At 39.7% G+C, this 23,231-nt stretch overlaps 1 protein-coding gene across 3 annotated transcripts in view; it reads right to left on the bottom strand.

The window, feature by feature from the left end:
* TBX15 (T-box 15) overlaps window positions 1-23,231 on the bottom strand; it is a 126,601-nt gene that overhangs the window by 39,802 nt on the left and 63,568 nt on the right. For all 3 annotated transcript variants that reach the window (XM_010847219.1, XM_010847221.1, XM_010847220.1), the window contains 4 exons: window positions 11,805-12,018; window positions 6,672-6,773; window positions 4,611-4,782; window positions 3,257-3,424 (listed from right to left, as the gene is read on the bottom strand). In XM_010847219.1, coding sequence (XP_010845521.1) covers window positions 3,257-3,424; window positions 4,611-4,782; window positions 6,672-6,773; window positions 11,805-12,018 — 656 coding nt within the window. The remainder of the gene's footprint in view (window positions 1-3,256; window positions 3,425-4,610; window positions 4,783-6,671; window positions 6,774-11,804; window positions 12,019-23,231) is intronic.

Raw genomic sequence — 23,231 nt, 5'->3', positions numbered from 1 at the left:
CTACCCGGCATCCTCACGACAAGTTTGAAAATTATTGTACATAACAGATCTGCCTTATAGGATGCAGCCCTCTAGATTCCTGGGGGAGAGAGCCAAGGTTAGTTTGCTTTATTAGAAGGCACTGTGTTATATTAAATCATATCTACACAGCCAAAGGGAAGGTTAAACAATCATGCTTATTGATTTATCCAGGGAATGGAGGCTTGTTAAACAGGCAAAAGCCGTTATCTGGATTTTAAAATGGGTGGAATTGAGTATGACTCATCTATTTTGAATGTCAGCACATCATGAATTCACCAATGTGACATGAGAACAGAGAGATCAAAGTAGTTACCTATTGAATATAATTCCTTCGAGAGCCCACGTACCTCCTCCAGTCCCCAAGAATCCTCTTTCTCCTTAATAAGAAATTTATTCTTTAAAATTGCCTCTATTCCCCCATTATCTTTCATGCCTGTGCAGACCCAGGCATTTAGCAATATAGGCTGACTACTATTAATCAGATGCCAGGTTTATGTTAGTGACAGTACATGTCCCCTCATGTAGTCCTAGTAAGGTCAGGACACTTTCAGGCTAGGAAACACAAGATGAGAGGAAAACACAAATTGTTTGACCTTGCCCAAGGTCACACAATTTGCCAGTAAAAAGGTAGAAACCAAACAGATAGGTCTACTACCAAATCCCATGATCTTAGTCATAGCATCCTACCCCCGCCAAACTACCATTGCCCCTATTCAAGTCCATATGTGGGCTACCCTGGTGCCTCAGTTGGTAAAGAATCTGCCTGCAATACAGGAGACTCAGGTTTGATTCCTGGGTTGGGGAAATCCCCTGGAGAAGGGAATGGCTACCCATTCCAGCATTCTGACCTGGAGAATTCCATGGACAGAGGAGCGAGGCAGGCTACAGTCCATGGGGTCACAAAGAGTCAGAAACGACTGAGCAAAGTTCACTTTCTCTTTCAAGTCCAGATATAGGCAAAATATTTATATGAGTAGAATGTACTCAGATGCTGGAACATTGTCTATGAAATGCAAAGGAACTGAAAGAGATTTCATGCTCATGCTTGGTTTTCTTTGTCTGGTGAGTTGTAGAGTTTTAGCTTTAGCTTGGGTTACAGTACTGACTCTCCTAGCATCTAGAATGGATCTCAGTGAGGCAGTGGAAGGGTCGTTCAACAGTGTTCTACTTTGCTCTACAAGCTACATTCTAGAGTCATATTTATTGCCACATCTCTCCACCTGCACGAGAAAGTAATAATTAAAATGATGGCTGGTGTAGTCTTGGAAAAAGTTCAATTATTCAAAGAACTTATATTTCCCCTCTTCTGTAATACAATTAATCCCAAAGTCCCAACTGCTCCAAAAGTCATGTTGATACTGCTGCTCTATCTTATATCAGAGCTTAAGAAATCTTGATTATTAAAGTTTTTTTGTAAGAACCCTCCATGGCCTCTGCAATTTTACTGTCTGAGGGGTTTGAGAGAGTTTAAACAATTTTAAATAGCGCTCATCACAAAGTAAAGCCCTTCTGCTGCTGCTGCTGCTGCTAAGTCACTTCAGTCGTGTCCGACTCTGTACGACCCCATAGACGGCAGCCCACCAGGCTCCCCCGTCCGTGGGATTCTCCAGGCAAGAACAATGGAGCGGGTTGCCATTTCCTTCTCCAACGCATGAAAGTGAAAAGTGAAAGTGAAGTCGCTCAGTCGTGTCCGACTCTTAGCGACCTCATGGACTGCAGCCTACCAGGCTCCTCCGTCCATGGGATTTTCCAGGCAAGAGTACTGGAGTGGGGTGCCATTGCCTTCTCCAATTGAGATCAAATACAGCATCTAAGAGGAAAGTCTGAAGTTGGGAACACTTTACAGCTGCTGAGAAAGTGCAACAACCATATAGCACTTAACCTTTGTCCGACTAAGGGATTGTTGTGTATCAAATTCCCCTAAGATAAAAAGTATCCAAGGAATCTTACCAGGATGTACTATGAAAGGTAGAAAAAGTTTCAATATGAACTGAAGATTGTGTAACATACCTTCACCTGCCTGGCACATAGTAAGCCCTCAATAAATATTTAGGGAATGAAGCTTTCCTATTTCTTTCTTTCTTAGAGCACAGTGTCCAATATAAAAGGTATTGAGTTCTATAGTATAAGTCCATTTTGCTCCAAGCAGGCCCAAAACAAAAGTATGCAGAGTTTCAAGTAAAATAAACAAGCAAAAAAATCTTTGTTTTGGAAAAGAATTCACTGCAGGATCCTATTAATTAGACAATTTACCAAAATGTGAAATACAATCTAACTTACAAAATGAGATTCATATGTAACTTTTAGAGAACTGCATAAAGTGAGACAACTTGTAAATCCATCAAGTCATTCTCTTAAAAAAAAAAAAAAAAAGAATGTTTTTTAGAAATGTCCACAGTAATCCTAGACTTGGCCTCTCTCTTCCTCTCCCCCACCAACTAGCTAATTTCTATGTGTGTTTCAACAACAGAAAAAGCTTCAGTTCTTCCAGGAAAACTTCCCTCATTTCCCACACCAAAGAAAAAAAAAAACAAACAAACCAAACCAATACAAAAAAAACACCCTGTCCACATCTCTGTTATTCCACTGTATTATCATTATGTATTTATGTGTCTTTCACTCAACTTAAACTCTTCTTTGCTTAGGGAGAAATGAGATTAAGAAATGAGTCTTAATCTGCTAAGCTGAGACTATTATAAGTTCTCAATAAATATTAACAGAATGAATGAATATATTACTGACATCAAATCATACAGATCTTAGGGTGTGGCTGGTGAGCACAAGCCAACTACATCTGAAAGTATAAATGGAAGTGGTGAGTCTGACATAGAGTCTGAGAGGCTTGATGACTTTGATGTAGCCTGATGGAGGGCTCCCCGGAGAGGATAAAAGGGAAAGAATGAATCAAACCTCAGGAATTTCAAGTGATGAGGAACATTTGCCAGGATGTAGTAGAGATCATGAAACAAGGGTACAAGTACAGAGAGACCTGAAAATGACTTAGGTTTGGTCCTCTTGGTCAAAGATCTTGTCTCTGATCTAAATCTAGACTCTGACAGCTGCTACCAGGCATTATCGCCTTGTCATCACCAGTGCTGTCTGTGCGCCACCAGCCTGGTGGCTCTCACTCCAGCATTTCAGTGCCATGGAGAAGGACTAAGCAGTTCTTACAAAAGGATGAATAAACTCCATTAAAGGCAGCTGCAGCAGGCGAATCTCAAAGGCAGCCTCGTACCTGCTGGTTCTGATAGGCTGTGACGGTAGTGAACACTGTCTCAGGAAAGTTGAATGTCTTCACTCCATCCCCAACAGGGACGGGTTTGGTGGGTGAAAGGTCACTGCTGAAATCCTTGCGAATCACGTGTACTCGAGGCTGGTATTTGTGCATAGAGTGAAGAATGATCTGAAATGAGAAGGGGACACATTACTCCAGGGTTGCCTCTAAGATCCCTACATCTTTGCTAGTTCTTATGCAAACAAATTACAGGATAAAAGCATTATAGGAAAACACAGATTGGAGGTGAGACATACAGGAAACTGGAAATCAGTGTACTTGCCCATGGCTGGAAGGACTAAGTGACTGGAGCATCACATCACACAGAACCCGTAGCAGAGGATCTCAATCATAGGTGGTGAGTGCAATGTGTCTTCTTCATTTGGATAAATATTGAGCGAATTGGTTCTGATACCAGTAGACTCCACTCCACTAAAAGGTCTCAGAACCCCTGCTGTGTGACGGATGTTCCTTCCTGCTTCACATTTTCAGGATGGGCTCCTCTGTCTTTAAATTTTACAAGCCATTATTTGAACTTTGTTATTGATTTTATGGACATTCTCTCATGTTATGAGAGAGCTAAGGGGATATGGGTGTTCTCTCTTCCTCAGAAAGTTACCATTTCCCTAAAGATAGGAGCCATGATTTTCGTTTCTTCAGTCTTCATGCATAGCATCCAGTGCGGATTCTGGCATTCAGTGAAAATTCAGTGTGTTAACCGCCAAAATTAAATCAGGGGCACCAATTACACCTGGCCAGCGGACGGGGGAGCCTGGTGGGCTGCCATCTATGGGGTCGCACAGAGTCGGACACAACTGAAGTGATTTAGCAGCAGCAGCAGCAGCCTTAAGACCTAGACTTCTCTTATAAATTCATAAATTTCTTGACCAATCAGCCAGAAATGCCCCTACAACAGTTTCTCTGAGTTTATTGCCCTCAGAGGATAATATGAATTATATGGTACGAATAATAAGAATTATTCTACTAAACGATATGATTTATTTCAGCATTTTGAAATGCGTCCTGTGTTTCTGTCTGAATTCTCCTGACTTGACAGTGAGTTCCTGGAGCACAAGAACTCTGTCTGATAAACACAATCTGATACATAACAGACAGTTGCTAAATGTTAGATGTGTAATAAATGTAATTTCACAAGAGGAAAAAAAAAAAACTTTCATGCTTGCTTAATTACTTAAAATGACTCAAAATAGCACAGAGATTCTTTTTTACCCATTTGAAACCTCCTGGGACTAGTCAGTTCTAGAGGAAAAAAAGGGAAAGAGGAAGGTAGAAGAGATGGGGTTATTTGACTCACATGTCCTTGATCATCCAATTCATTGTTGGTCAGCTTGAGTTTGTCAAAACTGACCACCTGTCTCATCCAAGTATCTCCAGAAGCTAGAGAATCAGGGTGTATATAAACTCTTGGGGGCACGGGGGAATCAGCGTTGCCAGCCACCATCCACTTGGAGCTGTGATACACATATCTGAGACAGAGAGGGAGAGAGGAGAATTCAGAGACAGATGCAGGGGAGGAGCAGAGACCCAGGAAACAATTAGGGACAGGAGGGAGGAGACACAAATGAGAAAAAAAATGGAGGCGGGAGGATTAAACAGAGAATACAAAGGAGCAAAAGGGAAGGGTGGATAACCAGGGAAAATGAAATAGAGATGGAAATGGGAAAAAAGATGGGTGGGGGAGGGCAGAAAAGTGTTGTGGTTAATGATCAAAGCCGCAGCTCTCACAAGGAAAACATTCTCACAGTTCCTTTTCTTTCTTCTTCCTCTCCTTGCCTTGCACCCCTGTGTGCACACAGGCATCCTGAACCCACGTGTTTAGCTATGGAAAAGGTATTTTACTGCAACCTTTCACCTTTCAAATGCAAACCATATAATCCATTGGCCACTTGCTCGGGGTTTGGTTCCTTATTAAAAACATCTTCCATATTGTCCTATAAAACACAGCCATGTGCAGAGACCTTCCAAGCCTCTCACTTGTTAACCATTTCTTAGCTAAGACTCTGCGTTTTGAAGCATTTTGATGAAAACTTAGTTTTGAACATCCACATTATTTTCCCACAAAGTCACTGGAATGAGACTAGGTTAATCAAAGAAAACTAACTGGGAAGTCCTGGTGTTTCTGGGAATGACTGCACTAAGACAGCGGTCTCCATTTTCACTGAAATGAAGGAAGTTTTTAAAGAAAGGAGCATCTCCCCTACTAAGTCCAACATCAAGACCACTTTTTTCTTAACCAGCACTCCCTCTAACATACAAGTAATGAACTTCTCTATTCACCTCTAACCTCCAAATTCATGGGCTTAGGGCCAAGTTCTGAAATATCTCAAAAATGAGCCATGACTCACTGATTTGATTGAGAACTCAGGAGATCAATTAAGCCACAACCTGTTTCCGACAAGAACTATGAGTGAGACACGTGGAGACTATGTTGCCTTTTAATGGCTCTGAAGGAAGGTTATTTAGCAAACTTGTTCATAATCCATATTAATTACCAATAATTCCCCTAAATAGATATTCTTCTGAGGCCTTACCCAATTCTCCCATTCTTCCCCTCCATCAACAACAGGATAATCCACCACGTATATAATTGAATATACTGTATTAATGCACTTCTCTGACCACTTTTCAAAATAAATCATCTCAGCTCACCTAGTATTTCATAAACCAAATCATTCAACACATTAATCACTTTCAGTGTTAACTGAATTAGTTTTAGACTTAAGATCCATTTGATTTTTGCTACCCTGGCATACACTACACAATCCCACTTTTTAAAAAAAGTTTTTATCTTTGTTTTTTTGGCTGTGCCATGCAGCATGCAGAATCTTAGTTCCCTGACCAGATATGCCCCCTGCAGAGGAAGCTTAGAGTCTGAACCACTGGTCTGCCAGGGAAGTCCCTATATAATCCCAGTCTTTATAGAAATGTTAGGAGGATCCAGACCAAACCATTACTGGTTCTGACTCCCTGCCTCTCTCCTGTCTGATGTTCTGCCACAGGCCATTGGCATATCCTCTATCCTTGTTCCCCACCCAGTACATTGTACAGTTCAGTTCAGTTGCTCAGTCGTGTCTGACTCTTTGCGACCCCATGAATCGCAGCACGCCAGGCCTCCCTGTCCATCACCAGCTCCCGGAGTTCACTTAGACTCACGTCCATCGAGTCAGTGATGCCATCCAGCCATCTCATCCTCTGTCGTCCCCTTCTCCTCCTGCCCCCAGTCCCTCCCAGCATCAGAGTCTTTTCCAGTGAGTCAACTCTTTGCAGTGCACTGTTAAAATGTGTCATCTAATGAGTTTACAGAACATCCTGGGTGCTGGTGATGCCCACAATTCCACATGCCAGTCATCATTACCTGTATCTTTTATTGTCCACAGGTACAATGTCCATTGCTATGTAGTACTGCTGGTGTGGATCCAGGCCAGTGATTTTCACTCTCATGGCAGGAAACATCCTCCTATGATGGGAAACAAGGCAGGAAGCTCAGCAATCAGAGGGGAAGAAGTAGCAAGAGTAAACACTTGATGAGTCTCTCCTTAATAGGAAGCACATCAAAATCCCATATCCTTTAATTCTCAAAGTTGGCTGTTTTTTTTCAATTTGAAAATTATCACTATCAAATATCCTGAGGATGTATACTGCTGAAATAACACCTCTTCTGAACTTAAATTGAACTGTTTGATTATTCATACACTCAAAGATCTTATACCATAGCATGCTTTACATTAATCTTTAATGTGAGACAGATGGAGAGACAAGAGATAGATAAAGTGCATGTATATACATTCCCTATTAGACTGTAACATTCTTCGTCTCTTTTTTTTTTGGCTGCACCATGCAGCTTGCAGGATCTTAGTTCCTCAAACAGGGATTGAATTGGGCTGCCTGAGTGTTCTTGCCTTGAGAATCCCAGGGACGGGAGAGCCTGGTGGGCTGCCATCTATGGGGTCGCACAGATTTGGACACGACTGAAGTGACTTAGCAGCAGCAGCAGCAGTGGAAGCATCTCCTAACCACTGGACAGCCATGGAATTCCCTAAAACATCTTTAAATACACTTTTATACTTAATACACTTGAATAACTTATATTCTTATTCCCTAAGTAGCTTATCACAGTTAATTGCAGTGATCATGAAGTACTTTTTGATTGTCTACTTGAAAATGACCACTCTAAAAATATCTTAAGAAAAGAAAAAAAGAAGGAAGGTGCTACCAGTTCTCAAACAAAGGACCACCAACGGTTTTGTTTTTTTTTTTTTAACACATAAAACTGTAGAAAAATTTCTGCAAGTTCTCAGGCTGTCAACGTGTGTGTCAGAGGAAGGACCCTGTGGAATAAGAAGCAAATACCAAATGAATTCTAGTGGCCTCTGGGCAATACCTTGTTTCCACCACAATGGCTTGTTAAACTTGCCAAAGCAAGCGAGGTCAGGATATGGCACTTTACAACTACTCTCATAATTGAAGAGGAGGAGAGGGAGCAGTCCCAAAGAGGTATTGAGTTTCAAGGAGACTAAAATAAAATTTGCCATTCTTCTTTAACCATAAGAAAGAAGAAAAACATCAGGCTATTTTGCATGTCATTCATTTAGGAGCCAGACATAAAAACTGTTCAGTTTTTTAAAAAATGTGGATTGCCCTGAATGTGCTCTAGGGTACTTGTACACAAAATGCTGCATTAAGTTTAACCATCTGGGGCCAGTTAGTTGAACTGGGCAGAGCACGGTGCTAATGAGGTCAAGGTCACAGGCTTGATCCACATATGGCCTAATTGGCTTTGCTCCATTTCACAGCCATAGACCATACCCTGACCCCAGACAGTCATCTCACAAATGTGCATTGGTTGTTTACATGAGGGGCTTTCTGTGCTAGTCACACACTCTACTACTCATCAAAAATTACTCAGAAAACAAAAGTCCTCTGGTTATAGGTTGGTGACATCATAATCTTGTTTGAGGTTAAAGCACAAGAGTGACCATAGATCTTCAATAGGGATGGTGGCTGTTTCTTAAATATTTGCAAAGAATAATTGTCAGTATTACCAATTCTTTTTCACTTTATAACTTTCAGAAGCTTCTATTGGTATTTCAGTTTTAGATTTTCTTTCTCTATTCTTAAAGTTTAATTAGAAAGTCTTCTATTTTAGTATTATGGCGAGCTAATGAAATTTTATTGTGGGCTGCTCACAATGACTAAATCTATCATTCACTGTAGGTGAGGCACTTTGATTCACATTAACTCTTTCCAAAAATTTGGGAACCTTGGTATATACATGTATGTATAGATCATTAATTCCCTTCTTAATAACAGTGACTTATGATTGCCCTGTCTATATAAATGTTTGGAGAACATCTTTCTGGGGGTGGAAAAATCCTCTCTCTTACTACCTGAGATAAGAAAATGTGGTTTCTGTCAGCCAGCAACAGAGGGCTACACTACACTAAAAGAGATGAATTTATTTCCTGATGACTTCAAGAAAAAGGGTCAGATGGTTTTAAACTCAATACCTGTTTTGTCCAAAACATTTATATGACCTTGAGTGGAGATGCTACCTGTCTTTTTCCAGTTCTTTAGAACTTAAGTTCTAAAATGAATGAGCTATATGGCTCTGGAGAAGTCATTTAAATTCACCATCTATAAAACAAAGGAAAAGAACTAAACAATACTCACAGTGACTCCTGCTTTCAATTCTATGCTGATATTTGAATTCTCTCATTAAAATCTTACCAAAGTTGCTTTTTCTTTTTGTCAGTATTTTAGCACAGAATATCAAGCAACGTCATAACACCCAAGGAAAAATTAATCTTTCATATTCACAAAATGAGATGAGTTTTCATTTTATGCCTAAATTCAGGTCAATTTTTTTGACTTCCAAACCCATTAATCCCTACAAACACCTCTGTCCATGGTGCTGACCATGCAGGTTCTGTTGGTGCACTCAAAGATTGAGGGTTCTGTAGACTACAGTAGTTCTGAATCAACAAGTTTACAGTTTGGAATGTGAAAAGAAGTAGATGGTGACTAAGGTCTGAGAGGGGAAAAAAGAACAGAGAGGCATACATAACTAATACAATGGAAACTGAAATTAAAACTGAAAAGGACACTACATAGGAAGAAAAATGAAGAGAAAAGGAAAGAATCAATTTCTGGGATGGGGAGGGAATGAAGAAAATTTACAGAAGAGAAAGACTTCTTTGCATGTTTCTCAGTGGTTCCAGAATTACTTGAGCAGAGTTACTGACAGTAACATTAATAGCTGAGGCACTTCAACACGGGAGCAACAAGTACAGTTTCTAAATCTAAACAAAGGGATATGAATAAAGAACAAACTGCACGTCTGTGCTCAGAATGCCTGGATCTATTCAGGTTGTTGTCGTTTAGTCACTGAGTCATGTCTGACTCTTTTGTGACCCCATGGACTGTAGCCCACCATGGCTACATGGCTCCTCTATCCACGGGGTTTCCCAGGCAAGAATACTGGAATGGGCTGCCATTTTCCTCTCCAGGGGATCTTCCCGACCCAGGGAGTAAACCCACATCTCCTGTAAGGGCAGGTGGGTTCTTTAGGCAGGTTCTTTAGCACTGAGCCACCTGCGAAGCCCATATATTCAGACCAAAGTGATTTGTGAAGGTAGAGATACAGAAAAGAAAACAATGCAGAATAAATCATGAAATGACATCACAGGAGAGTTGTCAAGGAAGTGTTCGAATAAACTGAATTCATTGATGTGTAGGGAACAGGGAATGATATCAGGAACAAATGTGATTAAAATACACAGACATAATGTTAATAGTAGTAAGTAAACTGCCCCCCAAAGAAAACTGGAAAATCCGATAGACAATAAAAGTAGTATTTCCCCTCTCACCAAACTAATGCCCTTAACAAACACTAAGAAAAAGAATAAAAATATCTTCCTTGAATCGCTGTTTCTGTCCAAGTCATAACATCTCAAAATGTAGAATGAAACTCAAGCAACAAAAAAAGATGGCTTTTCAAAGTAATTCTGAATAAACGGCGAAGTCTTACTGGATAGCACAGGGAACTATATTCAATACCCTGTGATAAACCATAATGGAAAAGAATATTTAAAAGAATGTGTGTGTATATATATATATATATATGGGGGGGCGCAGGGGTGTGTGTGAATATACTGAATCACTTTGCTGAACAGCAGAAATTAACACATTGTAAATCAACTATACTTCAATTTTTAAAAATAATTCTGAAAGGTATTTTGAAAGTAATTCTCCTTCAATTACTCAAATTGCTCCTCCAAATAAAGTTTTTTTTTAATGACTTTATTCTCTACTAAAACTTAAAGAAGGAAGGGGGTTTACAGGGGAGGATGAAACTGAATAAGACTTCTGGTTCATTTTAAGATCATCTTTTTGTAACATCTTAATGAGAGGTTTCTCTAAATGCACATTCAAGTGAACTAGACCCAGTCAAAACATGCTTTTGCTTTGAATGTCCATAGTTTACCATCAGTGAGGTGAGTCTTTTTGGTCTCTGTGATGTGAGACTACGTGGACTGACTCTGTAAATATGAAACCACTATAACTGCTTTAATTTCAATGAACTATTCTTATACACTAAAAAATTCAGTACAGATTTATTTTCATTTGAATTCAAAGGGCAGAACAGACATAAATACTTAAGACAATTGTTTTGGAGCCAAACAGATTTGTGTAGAATTCTGAGCTCTCCTTTACTACCTGTGTGGCCTTAGTCAAGTTAATTAACCTCTTCCAGCTTTTGCATCCTCATCTATATATGGGATTATCATATCCTCCCTCAAAGGACTCCTGTGAAGTTTAAATAATGTAATACATGTTGAATATCTAGCACAAAACAGATACCTAACTCTGAACATATGTAAAGATACAAATAAAGAAGTAGCTTAATTAACGGTGTTTATTTCAAGAAATGCTGTGTTTTTAAAACTTTTATCATCCTACATAAATCGTTTTGAAAGAGTTTTCAGTAGGTCCCATTAAAGTGATAATTTAAAGCCAACAGTAAAACACAATGAATCAATCAGCAGAGTTCCAAAAATGCACGCACTAAGCCCAAATTTTACCAAAAACAAAATTCTTACAAAAATATCTGGCTGATTTAAATGCCTTAGAAGATGCAAGCTTTTTCTCTTGAAAACACTGGTTGGTGAAGTAACACTAGCTTTGGCGATCTATTGTTTGACTGTTAGGTACCATGGATCTCTAGTACTGGCTGGAACACATTTGCAAGCAGAAAATGTTTGTGAGGGTAGAGGTGATTTAGGTTTGAGTGATCCTTGGAGGAAAACAGCAAAACCCAATAAACACAAAAAAAGCATTTTATCAAGATATCCAGATGCTGAAAAGTGAATGGGAGTGGCTTTGGCTTCACCAAGGCCACCTACCACAAATAAATAGAAAGAAAAACGTAACAGCTCCTAAGTTTGTTCTCCTGGTCTTCGAATCTGGCTATTAAAGGAATTGTCCTCACCTGCCTGCTTTGGTGATAATCATCTCGGTTCCAATGTCATGGAACCTCTTCCAGAGGTCAGCACATTGTAGCTCCACCTGAATCTCTTCCATGGAAGACATGGCGGCAGGCACAGGGCCTGCAGCACCAGGGCCCAGGTCAGCGTGAGTGTCAAAGGAGCAGGAAGTCCGCTCAGTGAGCACCTCGGAGTCAGAACCTGTGCTCTGCTCGGAATCTGCAAAATAAATAATTGAGCCTTAGGTGAGAAACTGCTGACTCCCCCCATGCCCCTGGCCTCAAAACGATGGAGGCAGGGTGGGGGGCACGATGGGGTGGGGAGAGGGGTAACAAAAGGAGGCTTAAAGCTGGGAAGCTCCAGTGCACAGTACTCAGGGTATTTGTGTGTGTGTGTGGTTTGTTTTTGTGATTTACGATCTTCTTTCAGGTTTCATGTTTCCAACATGAAATCTGGCATTTTAGTAAGTTCTAGCAACAGCTGAAGAAAATTGGCCCACAATAGGCAATAGAAAGAGTGTGAATGTCACCGTGTTGAAGGGAATAAAACCAAACTGGGGCAACAAAATAAACAAAGGCCAAATTTTAAGAAAGAATCATCATCACAGACTCCAGCTGCAAACCCAGATTAGACTTTTCAACTTGGGGGAAAAGATTCCATGCTAACAGCAATGTATTCTCTAATTCCATACCACACAGCATCACTGTCCATCAGTCAGTTACTTTTAAACACAGCAACTTTTCCTCCATTTATATATCCTGGTCATCACAAGTAATGAAAAGCTGTTAGGGATCTTCAGAAACACCTTGTTGTATATTTGAGTAAATGGCTTTCCCTAAAGCCCAATCAGGCCATTTTGGATTTAAAAAAAAAAAAAAACCAGTCTGTTGTGAGGCAAGGATGTAAGCATATGGAAAAGGTTACCCCAAGAAGGCGGTTAAAACAAAGGGAATAAATGAGTTTAGGAGACACCTTGATTGGTTTCTAAAGTATGGGTAGAGGGGAGGGCTGATGCAAACAGGAAGGTAGGATTGAGAGCAACCAAATAAAAAGCTGGCATGCTGGGCCAGATGGTCCTTTCCTCCTGCGTCTTCTATTCTCAAAGAAGGGGCAGGGTTGGGGGTGGGGGAGTAGGGAGGATGCAGACCAAAGAGAATGCTAGAGGCAGATCTGTAATTTTTCAGAATTTACTTTTAGAAGAATTGTATCTCCTAATATTTTCCAAACTTGGAGTAGCTAGTAGTTTCCTTATGTCAAATGATACTGCAAACCAAGCCTAAAAACGTATTTCTTCCACTCACCCTTAACATCTAGGATTTTGATTTCTACCCCCTAATTAAATACATACATAAAGAAAGGTTAAAAACAACAATGTCTTACTCTGACAACTGGCTTTTCAATGCTGTCAAAGGTCAGGACCTCTTGGGCACCAGTCCTTGACATTAACATGACGGAAGAAAGCTGGGACACAATGCCAGACCATCTCGCGGCCATCCTCACTAACTGGAGCAGGTTTCCAGGCCTGTGAACAACGCCTCTCACGACACCTTTAATTTTCTTTCCTTCCAGTCCTAAAGTGTTCCTCTCTCAAGCCCAGGCAGCATTTCTAGCAAGAATCTATCACAGCTTTGCAAGCCCATGGGAAGCCAAGTGTCGTTTTTCTCCATCCTCCCCAATTCCTCACCCTCACTGCTGAAGACATTCAACACACCGCAGAACTGAACCAAGCTCCCAAACAACAGGGAAGCCTCTGCCCATAATCTTTAGTTTATCCACAATCACTGATCCAGTCATCATCTTCATCAAAAACATTAAAAAGTTGTATAGCCAGATTTTCCATGTCTAAGCATATCATTTTATACCTTGGACTAAACAGAAGCTAATGTTGATCTCTTCCAAGTATAGAAAAGTGGAGCTACTCATCTAAGGTGAGAGCTGTAGTTGAGCGACAAATCTCTATCCCAGCCTGATTCAGTCTGCCTTTCAGCAGAGCCATGACATCATCACACACTCTCCAAACAATAGTAATCCAACCCCCTGAGGTCTGGATTCCCAAATCCCATTTTGTTTCTGTGATACGCCAAGAGCTCCTTGCTTATCACTAAAACTGTGACTTTTTCAAGATCTTCTCAAAGCAAGATTTTTAAAAAACAGTCTTGTCATACTTTTGGGAGCAAAGTACTATGAAATCTCCCTATCATAGCATGCTATGATTGTGAAACAAATGGAAATAAACCACTTAAGTAGAGCCCGGCAAACATTTTTGACACATGATTTCTCTAGTATGTGTTTAGGAAGGAGGAAACAAAGGAAAGATACTGCTGCACTAAGTGATCAATTTCTAAAGGTAGCCAAATTGAGGTAGGGATTTGAATGGGAATGGTGGCTGCAGAGTAAGGAAGTAAATGTCTCTGCTCTTAACTCCCTTCATCATCTGGAATAAAATAGGTATTCAGAATGTAACATTAAATGGACTAATGAATAATCTTGGGCAAATTATTTAGCCACATTGGACCTGTTTCTTCATAGTACAATTAGAAGGACTGAACTGAAAACTTTCATAATCTCTTCTACCTCTAGTGGTTTGAAGAATGTAAGAATCCTTCTTAATGCAACTTTCAGGATTAACCCAAGCTACCTCAATTAGAAGCATCATTTTTTTTTTAATTCTACTTCAAAACTTTAGGAAAAAGTCCAAAACATGTGTAAATAAGTCAAAAGAGATAAGCTTTTTTAAAGATCATTATACAAATTGCTTAATTGGGACTTTAGTTCTAAGTACTCAGTGGCCAACTATTTCCAATAGATTGTTAGCTGTTCAATGTTTGTTTGTTTTTTTAGATAAAACACTAAAACCATGATTCATGAAAGAAAAATTTGATGCTGGACTTGAAAAAAATTGCAGAAGTATCAAATTATAAACTGTCTGGGCAAGATAATGAAAAGAGAAAAAGACTGAGGATCCAAATTCACATTATCATAGGAGTTGAAGAATTGAGTATTCTGTTTATAGTTTCAATCAAATCCATCAATAAGCACCTATCAGCATGTGGCCCTATACAAGGTACCATGTAGATAATTTGAAACAGAATCCAGACCTTGAGAAATTTCCCAGTTAGTGTTGATTAATTACGTGTTTATTGAGTGCTTATTATGTGCCCGGCACTGTGCTAGATTCTGGAAAATACTGAAGTACACAATGGATCTCTTTACAGAACAAGTAGAAACTGGAAATGTTCATAAATAATCGGAGACCGAGACAAATACTACCATGCAGTTCTCCATACCATTACATATTTTTCTGTATGTCACATAGGAATTCAGGGAAGAAAGAGATCTAAGAAGGCTGGAACATTCCATGGTTACTAAGAAAGGAATGGACAAGATGTGGAGACAGAGGCACTGGTTTCCCATGAAGAGGATTTTCAGAAACAGTTGTTTGCCTAGAAATACTCTGTGCTCCTGAAGTCTCACTCCCTCACAAAATAAAGCCCAAACGACTTCTACATACAGAATGCAGGTACCAGCTCGTATTTTCAATCACACGAACGCAGCATGTAATTTTCTATCCTTGGTTGTTTAACTGTCACAGGTTGGAAACAAAACTAATATTATAGCTTATATAGTTTGTTTTTTCATAAAGGAACATGTATGTTTTATTATAGAAACTATAGATGATCAAAAAGACAAAAAAACAAATCACTTTTAATCTCATCATGTAGAAATAAACACTTTTGTGAGTGTAGCATTCTCGGGTATTTTCTGCAACTTTTATTTACCAACTTCATCTTTCTAAAAGATTAATTTACATTTATAGATATTAACTGACACATAACCTAATGTTAGTTTCACATGTACAACATAAAGATTCGATGTATGTATATACTGTGAAATAATCATCACAATAAATCTAGTTAACATCCTTCACCACACCTAGTTATTTTTGTGTGTGCAGTCAGCGTTTTAAAAATCTCTCTTCCTAGCAGGTTCAAATATACAGTACAGTATTATTAATTACAGTCACCATGCTGTACACTATATCCTCAGGACGTATCTATTTTAATAACTACAAATTTGCACCTTCTGACCATTTTACCCATTTCACCTCCCCTCCAGCTCCTGACTCTGGGAAGCAACCAATCTGTTCTTTATAGCTAAGAGTTTTGGAGAAGGAAATGGCAACCCACCCACTCCAGTACTCTTGCCTGGAGAATCCCATGGATGGAGGAGCCTGGTAGGCTACAGTCCACGGGGTCACGAAGAGTCGGACACGACTGAGCGGCTGCACTTTCACTTTTCACTTACATGCATTGGAGAAGTAAACGGCAACCCACTCCAGTGTTCTTGCCTGGAGAATCCCAGGGACGGGGGAGCCTGGTGGGCTGCCGTCTATGGGGTCGCACAGAGTTGGACACGACTGAAGCGACTTAGGAGCAGCAGCAACTAAGAGTTTAGGGTTTTTTGTTTGTTTGTTTTGTGCTTTTTGTTTTTTAGACTCCACACATAAATGAGATCATGCAATATCTATCTTTCTCTATTTGATTTATCTCACTTAACATAATGCCCTCAAGATCCATCTGTGGTGCTGTAACATAATAACAGTTATTAAAAATTACATTTTCAGTTATTAAAAATATGAACAGAGCTTTCCTTTTTATGTCTGAATAATATTCAATTGTATGTGTATATATATATCACTGGTTCTATATAGTTGGTTTTTAACTTCTAGAGCAGTGAGGGCTACCTGTGACATTAACTACTCTACAGTACCCTTAAAATAGTCATCTCAGAGTCCAGATCAACAGTCGAGGTAAAAATAAAATTTATTCCTTTGTAAAGTACATTTCCAAATCATAGTTACATAAAATATTTAGGCTAGCCAGATAAATTATTTCATCTGTTAATCAGAATGTACACTCAAGTTACCTAAGTGCATAGTGAGTACGTTATTTCAATTAAGTCAGGTCCTCCATTCAGAAATATAATGTCTTTTGAAGATCAGAAAATACTTCTGTGTTTTCAAGGTTCTTTCATTCTTGGCAATTTGTGACTTCCTGCCTTCAAAAAATAACCATTAGGAACTCATTTGAATGACCTGGATAGATGTTTTGGCTATCAGATGTCTCTTGTGAACAATATTGTAATGAGGGAAGTTTTAGGAAGTCAGGAACATAAATGAAAAGTTACGCATAACTAAGGAAGTTAAAAGAGAAAACTTTGGGAACCTGCATTAAGCCAGTTACAAGTCACTGGAGAACAGCATGCGACTCCGAGTCAAACCAACATATCTATTGCTTTCCAAAAGAGAATCTAACCATCAGTTCATAGGGTCACTCATTTTCTCTCTCTGACCTGTTTTATATCGACAAGCTGGATACTGTAACACTAAGTTCTCAGAGAAAGCTCAATTTAGCTTAGAGAGATTCCAGTTCTCAATTCATGCAAAACAATAGCAATAATAAAATAGTTTCTTTCTAATAGTTTCTAATAGATAGTATTAATATACTATATAATATATGGCATATTATGTTTATGTCAATTTTGTGGATGAGGAAATTAAGACTAAGAAAAACTAAAAACAACATGGCCTATGAAGTTGGTCTTCTGCTTCCTGAATCAATGATCAGGTCTCCCCAAGATCATACTACATTCATCCTTGGCCAAAGCAGTCAGCAATTCTGTAACACCCTTCAACTGTTTTGGCTGGCCATCCTTACAACTGAAATGGCTTAAATGTTTGATCTCGGCCAAATCACATAACTGGGCTTCCCTGGTGGCTCAGTGGTAAAGAATCTGCCTGCTGATGCAGGAGACACAAGTTCGATCCCTGGGTCAGGAAGATCCCTTGGAGAAGGAAATGGCAACCCACTGCAGTATTCTTGCCTGGAAAATCCCATGGATAGAGGAGCCTGGAGGGCTATAGTCCATGGGAAGGCAAAAGAGTTAGACATAACTTAGCAACTGAACAACAACAACAAGTCACATGACTATTCTGGTCCCTATTTTCCTTAATCTTTATAGCACAGCACATGAGCATATAATTAGGGATACTATAAAGTCCCCTTTAAGTTTAATGTTTAATAAAGGATTTGTAGTACAGCTTAAAGAACACCAAGTCTAACAGAAGCAACCCAACCATGACAAACTGATTCAGTTGACATGTATAGGAAGAACCTGTATTATGTGTTCTTTGACTTAATTTCAAAATTAGACATTATGAAAACATATTTCATGGGCTTCCCTGGTGGCTCAGCAATAAAGAACCCGCTTGCAAGTCAGAAGGCGTGAATTCAATCCCTGGGTTGGGAAGATCCTCTGGAGGAGGGCATGGCAACCCACTCCAGTATTCTTGCCTTGAGAATTCCATGGACAGAGAAGCCTGGTGGGCTACAGTCCATAGAGTGGCAGAGTCAGACATGACTGAAGCGACTTAGCATGCACACACTGACCAAACATATATCAGAGTCTGCCAGGTGAATTTCATCTCCACTTCACTAATAATTTTAAGTAATCATTTATTACTACAGTTAACAAGGCATATTTACTTTTGGGGCTTGAAAAACCAAGAGTAGGGTCTTGGAAAGCCACCTCATTTTGCAGTACCTTAGTTTCCTTATCTTTGCTATCTCCTTATTTTACCATTAGAGTCAAGGGGAAGATACCTTCCTTTTCAAAAACTACATTTATATCTTTATGATAAAAACAGAATCTAATGTTATCAGAAGAATAACTATGGACAGTGAGATAAGCTCATAAGAACTGTCCCAACCAAAGAATTAATGCGTGCATACTAAGTCACTTCAGTCGTGTCTGACTCTTTGCAACTCTATGGACTGTTGCTCGTCAGGCTCCTCTGTCCATCGGATTCTCCAGGCAAGAATACTTGAGTGGGGTGCCATGCCCTCCTCCAGAGGATCTTCCCAACTGAAGGACTGAACCTACATCTCTTACATCTCCTGCATTGGCAGAAGATTCTTTACCACTAGTGCCACCAGGGAAGCCCAAAGAGTTAGTAGTCAACATATATTGAGCACTTACTGGCATTCTGCTAAGACTTTACACACATACCATCAGTTAACAAAACAACTCTAAGAGTTACTAGTATTCTCTCCATTTCAAGTAATATTGACAGCCTAATTCAGATTACATCAGTTCTACCTCCTAAGGATTGCAGGCATATTAAACTATATTTACTGTCAGTTTTATTCAACCAAACATTTCTGCTTTGTATAGATCAGGTTGTATATGAATGTTCCAAGACAGATAAAACCAGTTCTTGCTCTGAGGGAGCTCACAATGATAGGAAGGACACAGAACCTGTTAAGGACAGTGGTCTTTGATAGGTGCTCTGACAAATGTAGGAGCAAAGCACTAATGGAAACTCTGAAGAGCAAACAAGCCAATGGATGAGAGGATCGGAAATTTCATGAGGTGAAATTTAAGAGTGGGCTTGAAATCTCTATGAGCTTTATATGAGTTCAATATGAGCAAGCAAAGACATTATGGGGACAGAATCTCACATAGTGAGAATAGCATTAGGAACTTGTCATTTTTAGAAAATTACAAGCACACTGATACAGCAAGAGATTAAAATACATAAGGGAAGAGGGAAAGTGAGATAAATTGGAAAAATCAGGTTCAACTCAACTAGACAATGACTTACTGGTACATAATAGATGTACCAATTACTCTTCTATCAATAAATTCTTGAGACATCATCTGAGAAAAAACAAAAAACCCTGGCCTCATGGAGTTTATATTTTAGGAGGAATGTGTGCGTGTCATAATATGGAGTTTAGACTTTATTTTGTTTACACCAAAGTGTTCTTTTAAATGAAAGTGAAAATAGCTTGGTGTTCCCTTCTAGACTATGAATTCCATAAACTGAGCTTCACACTTTGCTACATCTCCTGAATGAATGATACATGATAGCCTGGTTTCAGTGTGGAAGACTGGTGATAGAAGACTACTCTAGAGGCAGATAGGAGATGCTGAATTTTCTGAGATTAGATGGACAGTCACTTCCATGAGACTGGACTTCAGGTGTCATTTTAAGCCAAGGGAAAAAGTAGTTTGAGACAAAAGAGAAAGACCCAACCCAGATGATAATCAAACAATCATTCTTGGTTTGTTTCTGCCAATAACTGGGACATGACTATATTGAGCAGTACCCTCTATCAGATACTGCTAGAGCAACCACTCCTTGATCTACATCTTAAGTCCCCAAATCTCTGAAACCAATACCCCCACAGTCATCTCAGGTGTCCCCATTCATACCACTGCAGACATCAGAAGCTTATAACCCAGGCAGCACTCCCTGTACCTGGCTCAAGTAATTCCTATTTCCAGAGGACCTCTACAGTGGAAATTGGTCCTGGGACATCAGATTTTATCAGGTAGCTTAGCAAAATCTGGTGATGAAACTTTTTATAGAGTAATTCTAAATACGGCAGAGGCAGAACATTTGGCACAGACCTGAGTGCGGACTGAGCCCAAATTTGATACCCCTTCCAGAGCTTCAAGGGAATGAACTATAACCCAGGTTGGATTAAACTAAAATTATGATGATAGCAAACACTCAAATGAGCCTGTTAGATGACTTTAGTAATGGAATGAAGTCTCTGAGCCCTCCATGCCATCCAAGTTTTATTTGGGAAAGGGGGGGGGGGCGGTAACCTGAAGCCTGCAATTCCCATGCCAATAATCCAATTAAGGAGACTGAGAGCACATATCCTTCAGCTGCCTAAAGCACTCTGCACCTGACAACCAGCACCTCTCTCACTGACAAGCAGACCACAGGCAAGGACCCAATGTCATCCCTGCGATCTAAGCCTTTTAAAGAGGCTTTGCAAAGAAGTGGCAGCAGTCATTTTTATATCTGTTTCTTGTTGATCAGACAAAGGCTCAATGTCACCAAAGGTTCAGCCTCTAGTGCTCCAGCATGCTTTAAAGGTGGAAGCAAACAAAAGAAGAGAAATAGCAGGCACTACACTAAATAGTTGGTATACATTTATATGTAAGCCTCATGCAATTTTCACAGAAAATCCTACGGAATAAGTATTACCGCTGCCATGTTATAAGTGAGGAAACTGAGGTTTGGCAGGATGAAGAAGCTTTTCTCATGTTATATGACTAGCAGGGGTCAGAGTGGGATTTGACACTGCAGGCAATGTTAGTCTGACACTACAGGTAATGCTCTTTCCACTATCAATCGTTGCCCAGTTTTTAGAGCTAGTCCTGCAAAGTTGTGAGCTTCCCACTCTGAAGTGGGAAACACCGAGCTAATGTCCAGGCTGCTGGGTGAGAAGATAGCTCTGCGGAAGCTAAAACATCCTTAGAAAAGAGAAAATTCAAACCAAGGTCAGATGGGAATTTTCCTTTCTCAGTCAGAGGGCAGTTATGTTCAGGAATATTTTAGGTCTCTTCACCAACTTAACATTATTTAACACATAAATACAAATGTAAAAGGCCCTTTTTGTTGTATTTCACCTCCTGTTTCCAGCCCTCCCTGGGTAAAAGATCCAAATGTGACAGATCACTAAAGATCACTCTTATGCCTTAGCTGAGAAATTAAGTAAAATAACATTAGAAGATACTTGGATTGGAAAATGTTTGGACTTTGTGAAATGTGAAATGACAGCATGGAAAGACAAGAAAACACAGCTGAAGTAGTTCCTATTTGTGCATAATTTGGTTTATTTAAGCTGAGGTCAGAGTTCAGGGCACCAAAGCTTTTGATAGTCTTAAATGTATACCTATACTTAAGGAGTGGAGAAGGCAATGGCACCCCACTCCAGTACTCTTGCCTGGAAAATCCCACGGATGGAGGAGCCTGGTGGGCTTCAGTCCATGGGGTCGCTAAGAGTTGGACATGACTGAGTGACTTCACTTTCACTTTTCACTTTCATGCATTGGAGAAGGAAATGGTAACCCACTCCAGTGTTCTTGCCTGGAGAATCCCAGGGACGGGGGAGCCTGGTGGGCTTCCGTCTATGGGGTCACACAGAGTCAGACACGACTGAAGCGACTTAGCAGCAGCAGCATACTTAAGGAGAAATCATCTGATAATAACATGTGAGAGCACTTAATAAACAGTAAAGCATCAAATTAATATATAAGATTACAAGGCAATGATCAAGTTAGTTGGGAAGGCTAAGAATAAATAAGGACAACTATGGGTCCTGGATTTTTCTAGAACAATCCTAAGTTCAAATATTTTATTTCTTCCCCCCACCCCCATAAAATTACAAGTTTTGAGACCAACTCTTGGTTCAAAAAATATTCTTGATCAAAGTACATAAAATGCATAAATGGAATAACCAAAAATTGATCATAAGTTACATGGTAATACTGAAATCTAAAAACCTCTTGCCCCAGAGGTCTTCCAAAATTTGATCCTGGTTGAATGGGTGGTCTTCAAGATTGACTAGTCAATTTTAGGCCAGCAGCTGTCAACACATGCCCCTCCCCGAGGCTCATGGCATTTTTTCTGGGTGAATTGACACATTAGCTCATCCCTAAACCAGTGCTTGTTTGCTCTTTGCAACCACAACTACTCCCAACCTCCCACCACCACCCCCACCTCCACGGCAGCCACCACCAAAACACCATCAAATATCTGCCAAATTTCCATGATGTGAAAAGGAGGCCTTCCCCTAAAGGCTCTAGAAGAACTTGCTCTACCTTGTTAGGCTATTCTCACTGAGCACCAGTAAAAAAACAAATCCATGCTAACATGCTAAAGGGGAAGAATTAAGCAGCTGACTTGCAGTCAACAATTATAATTTAACTATGACTCCTGGAGTGACTGCACTTGGAAGTGGCAATTTCAAACATGTAAGCAACACAGACATTCAAAGATAGCCAGGAACATGCCATATCCTTAGATTATACTTAGGAGACCACCAGCTACACTTAGTTTCAAATCCACCCAACCTATCAAGACAAATATAATGGACCATCTTGTTTAATTAACAGAAGAGCTATGTGGCTAGAAAATGTAACAACCTCTCCAGTAATTTTCTAAATTTATCCATTCAATCAATCACTCATTTATTCAACAAATACTTATGACTATCTAGCCTGGGCCCACAAGTGTGTTAGATACTGTGAAGGCACAAAATGAAACAAGCCAAGTTCCTATGTCCTCAGGAATTTACAAAATCACTTAGGAGATAGGTCAGGTTAATTAGGAATCTAATATTAACTGAACAGTTACAATCCAGCATAGCATACAGCATGCTGAGCGACTGCAATTCAAAAAACCAAGTTCTGAAGTTCATCTCTTTTTTCCCAACTGTCTAATCTTGAACAAGTCATTTAACCTCTATAAGCCTTAGTTTCATCATTTACAAATTGAGGATATCATTAGTACCTACTTTGTGAAATTTCTATGAATCACTAACAAAGTATGTGTCTGGGGGTTTATGTAA

The sequence above is a fragment of the Bison bison genome, unplaced genomic scaffold, assembly GCF_000754665.1.
Source record: "Bison bison bison isolate TAMUID 2011002044 unplaced genomic scaffold, Bison_UMD1.0 scf7180017864247, whole genome shotgun sequence".
NCBI classification, from domain to species: Eukaryota; Metazoa; Chordata; class Mammalia; order Artiodactyla; family Bovidae; genus Bison; species Bison bison.
The sequence above is the reverse complement of the archived record's forward strand: the minus strand, read 5'-3'. Positions and strand labels throughout refer to the sequence as shown.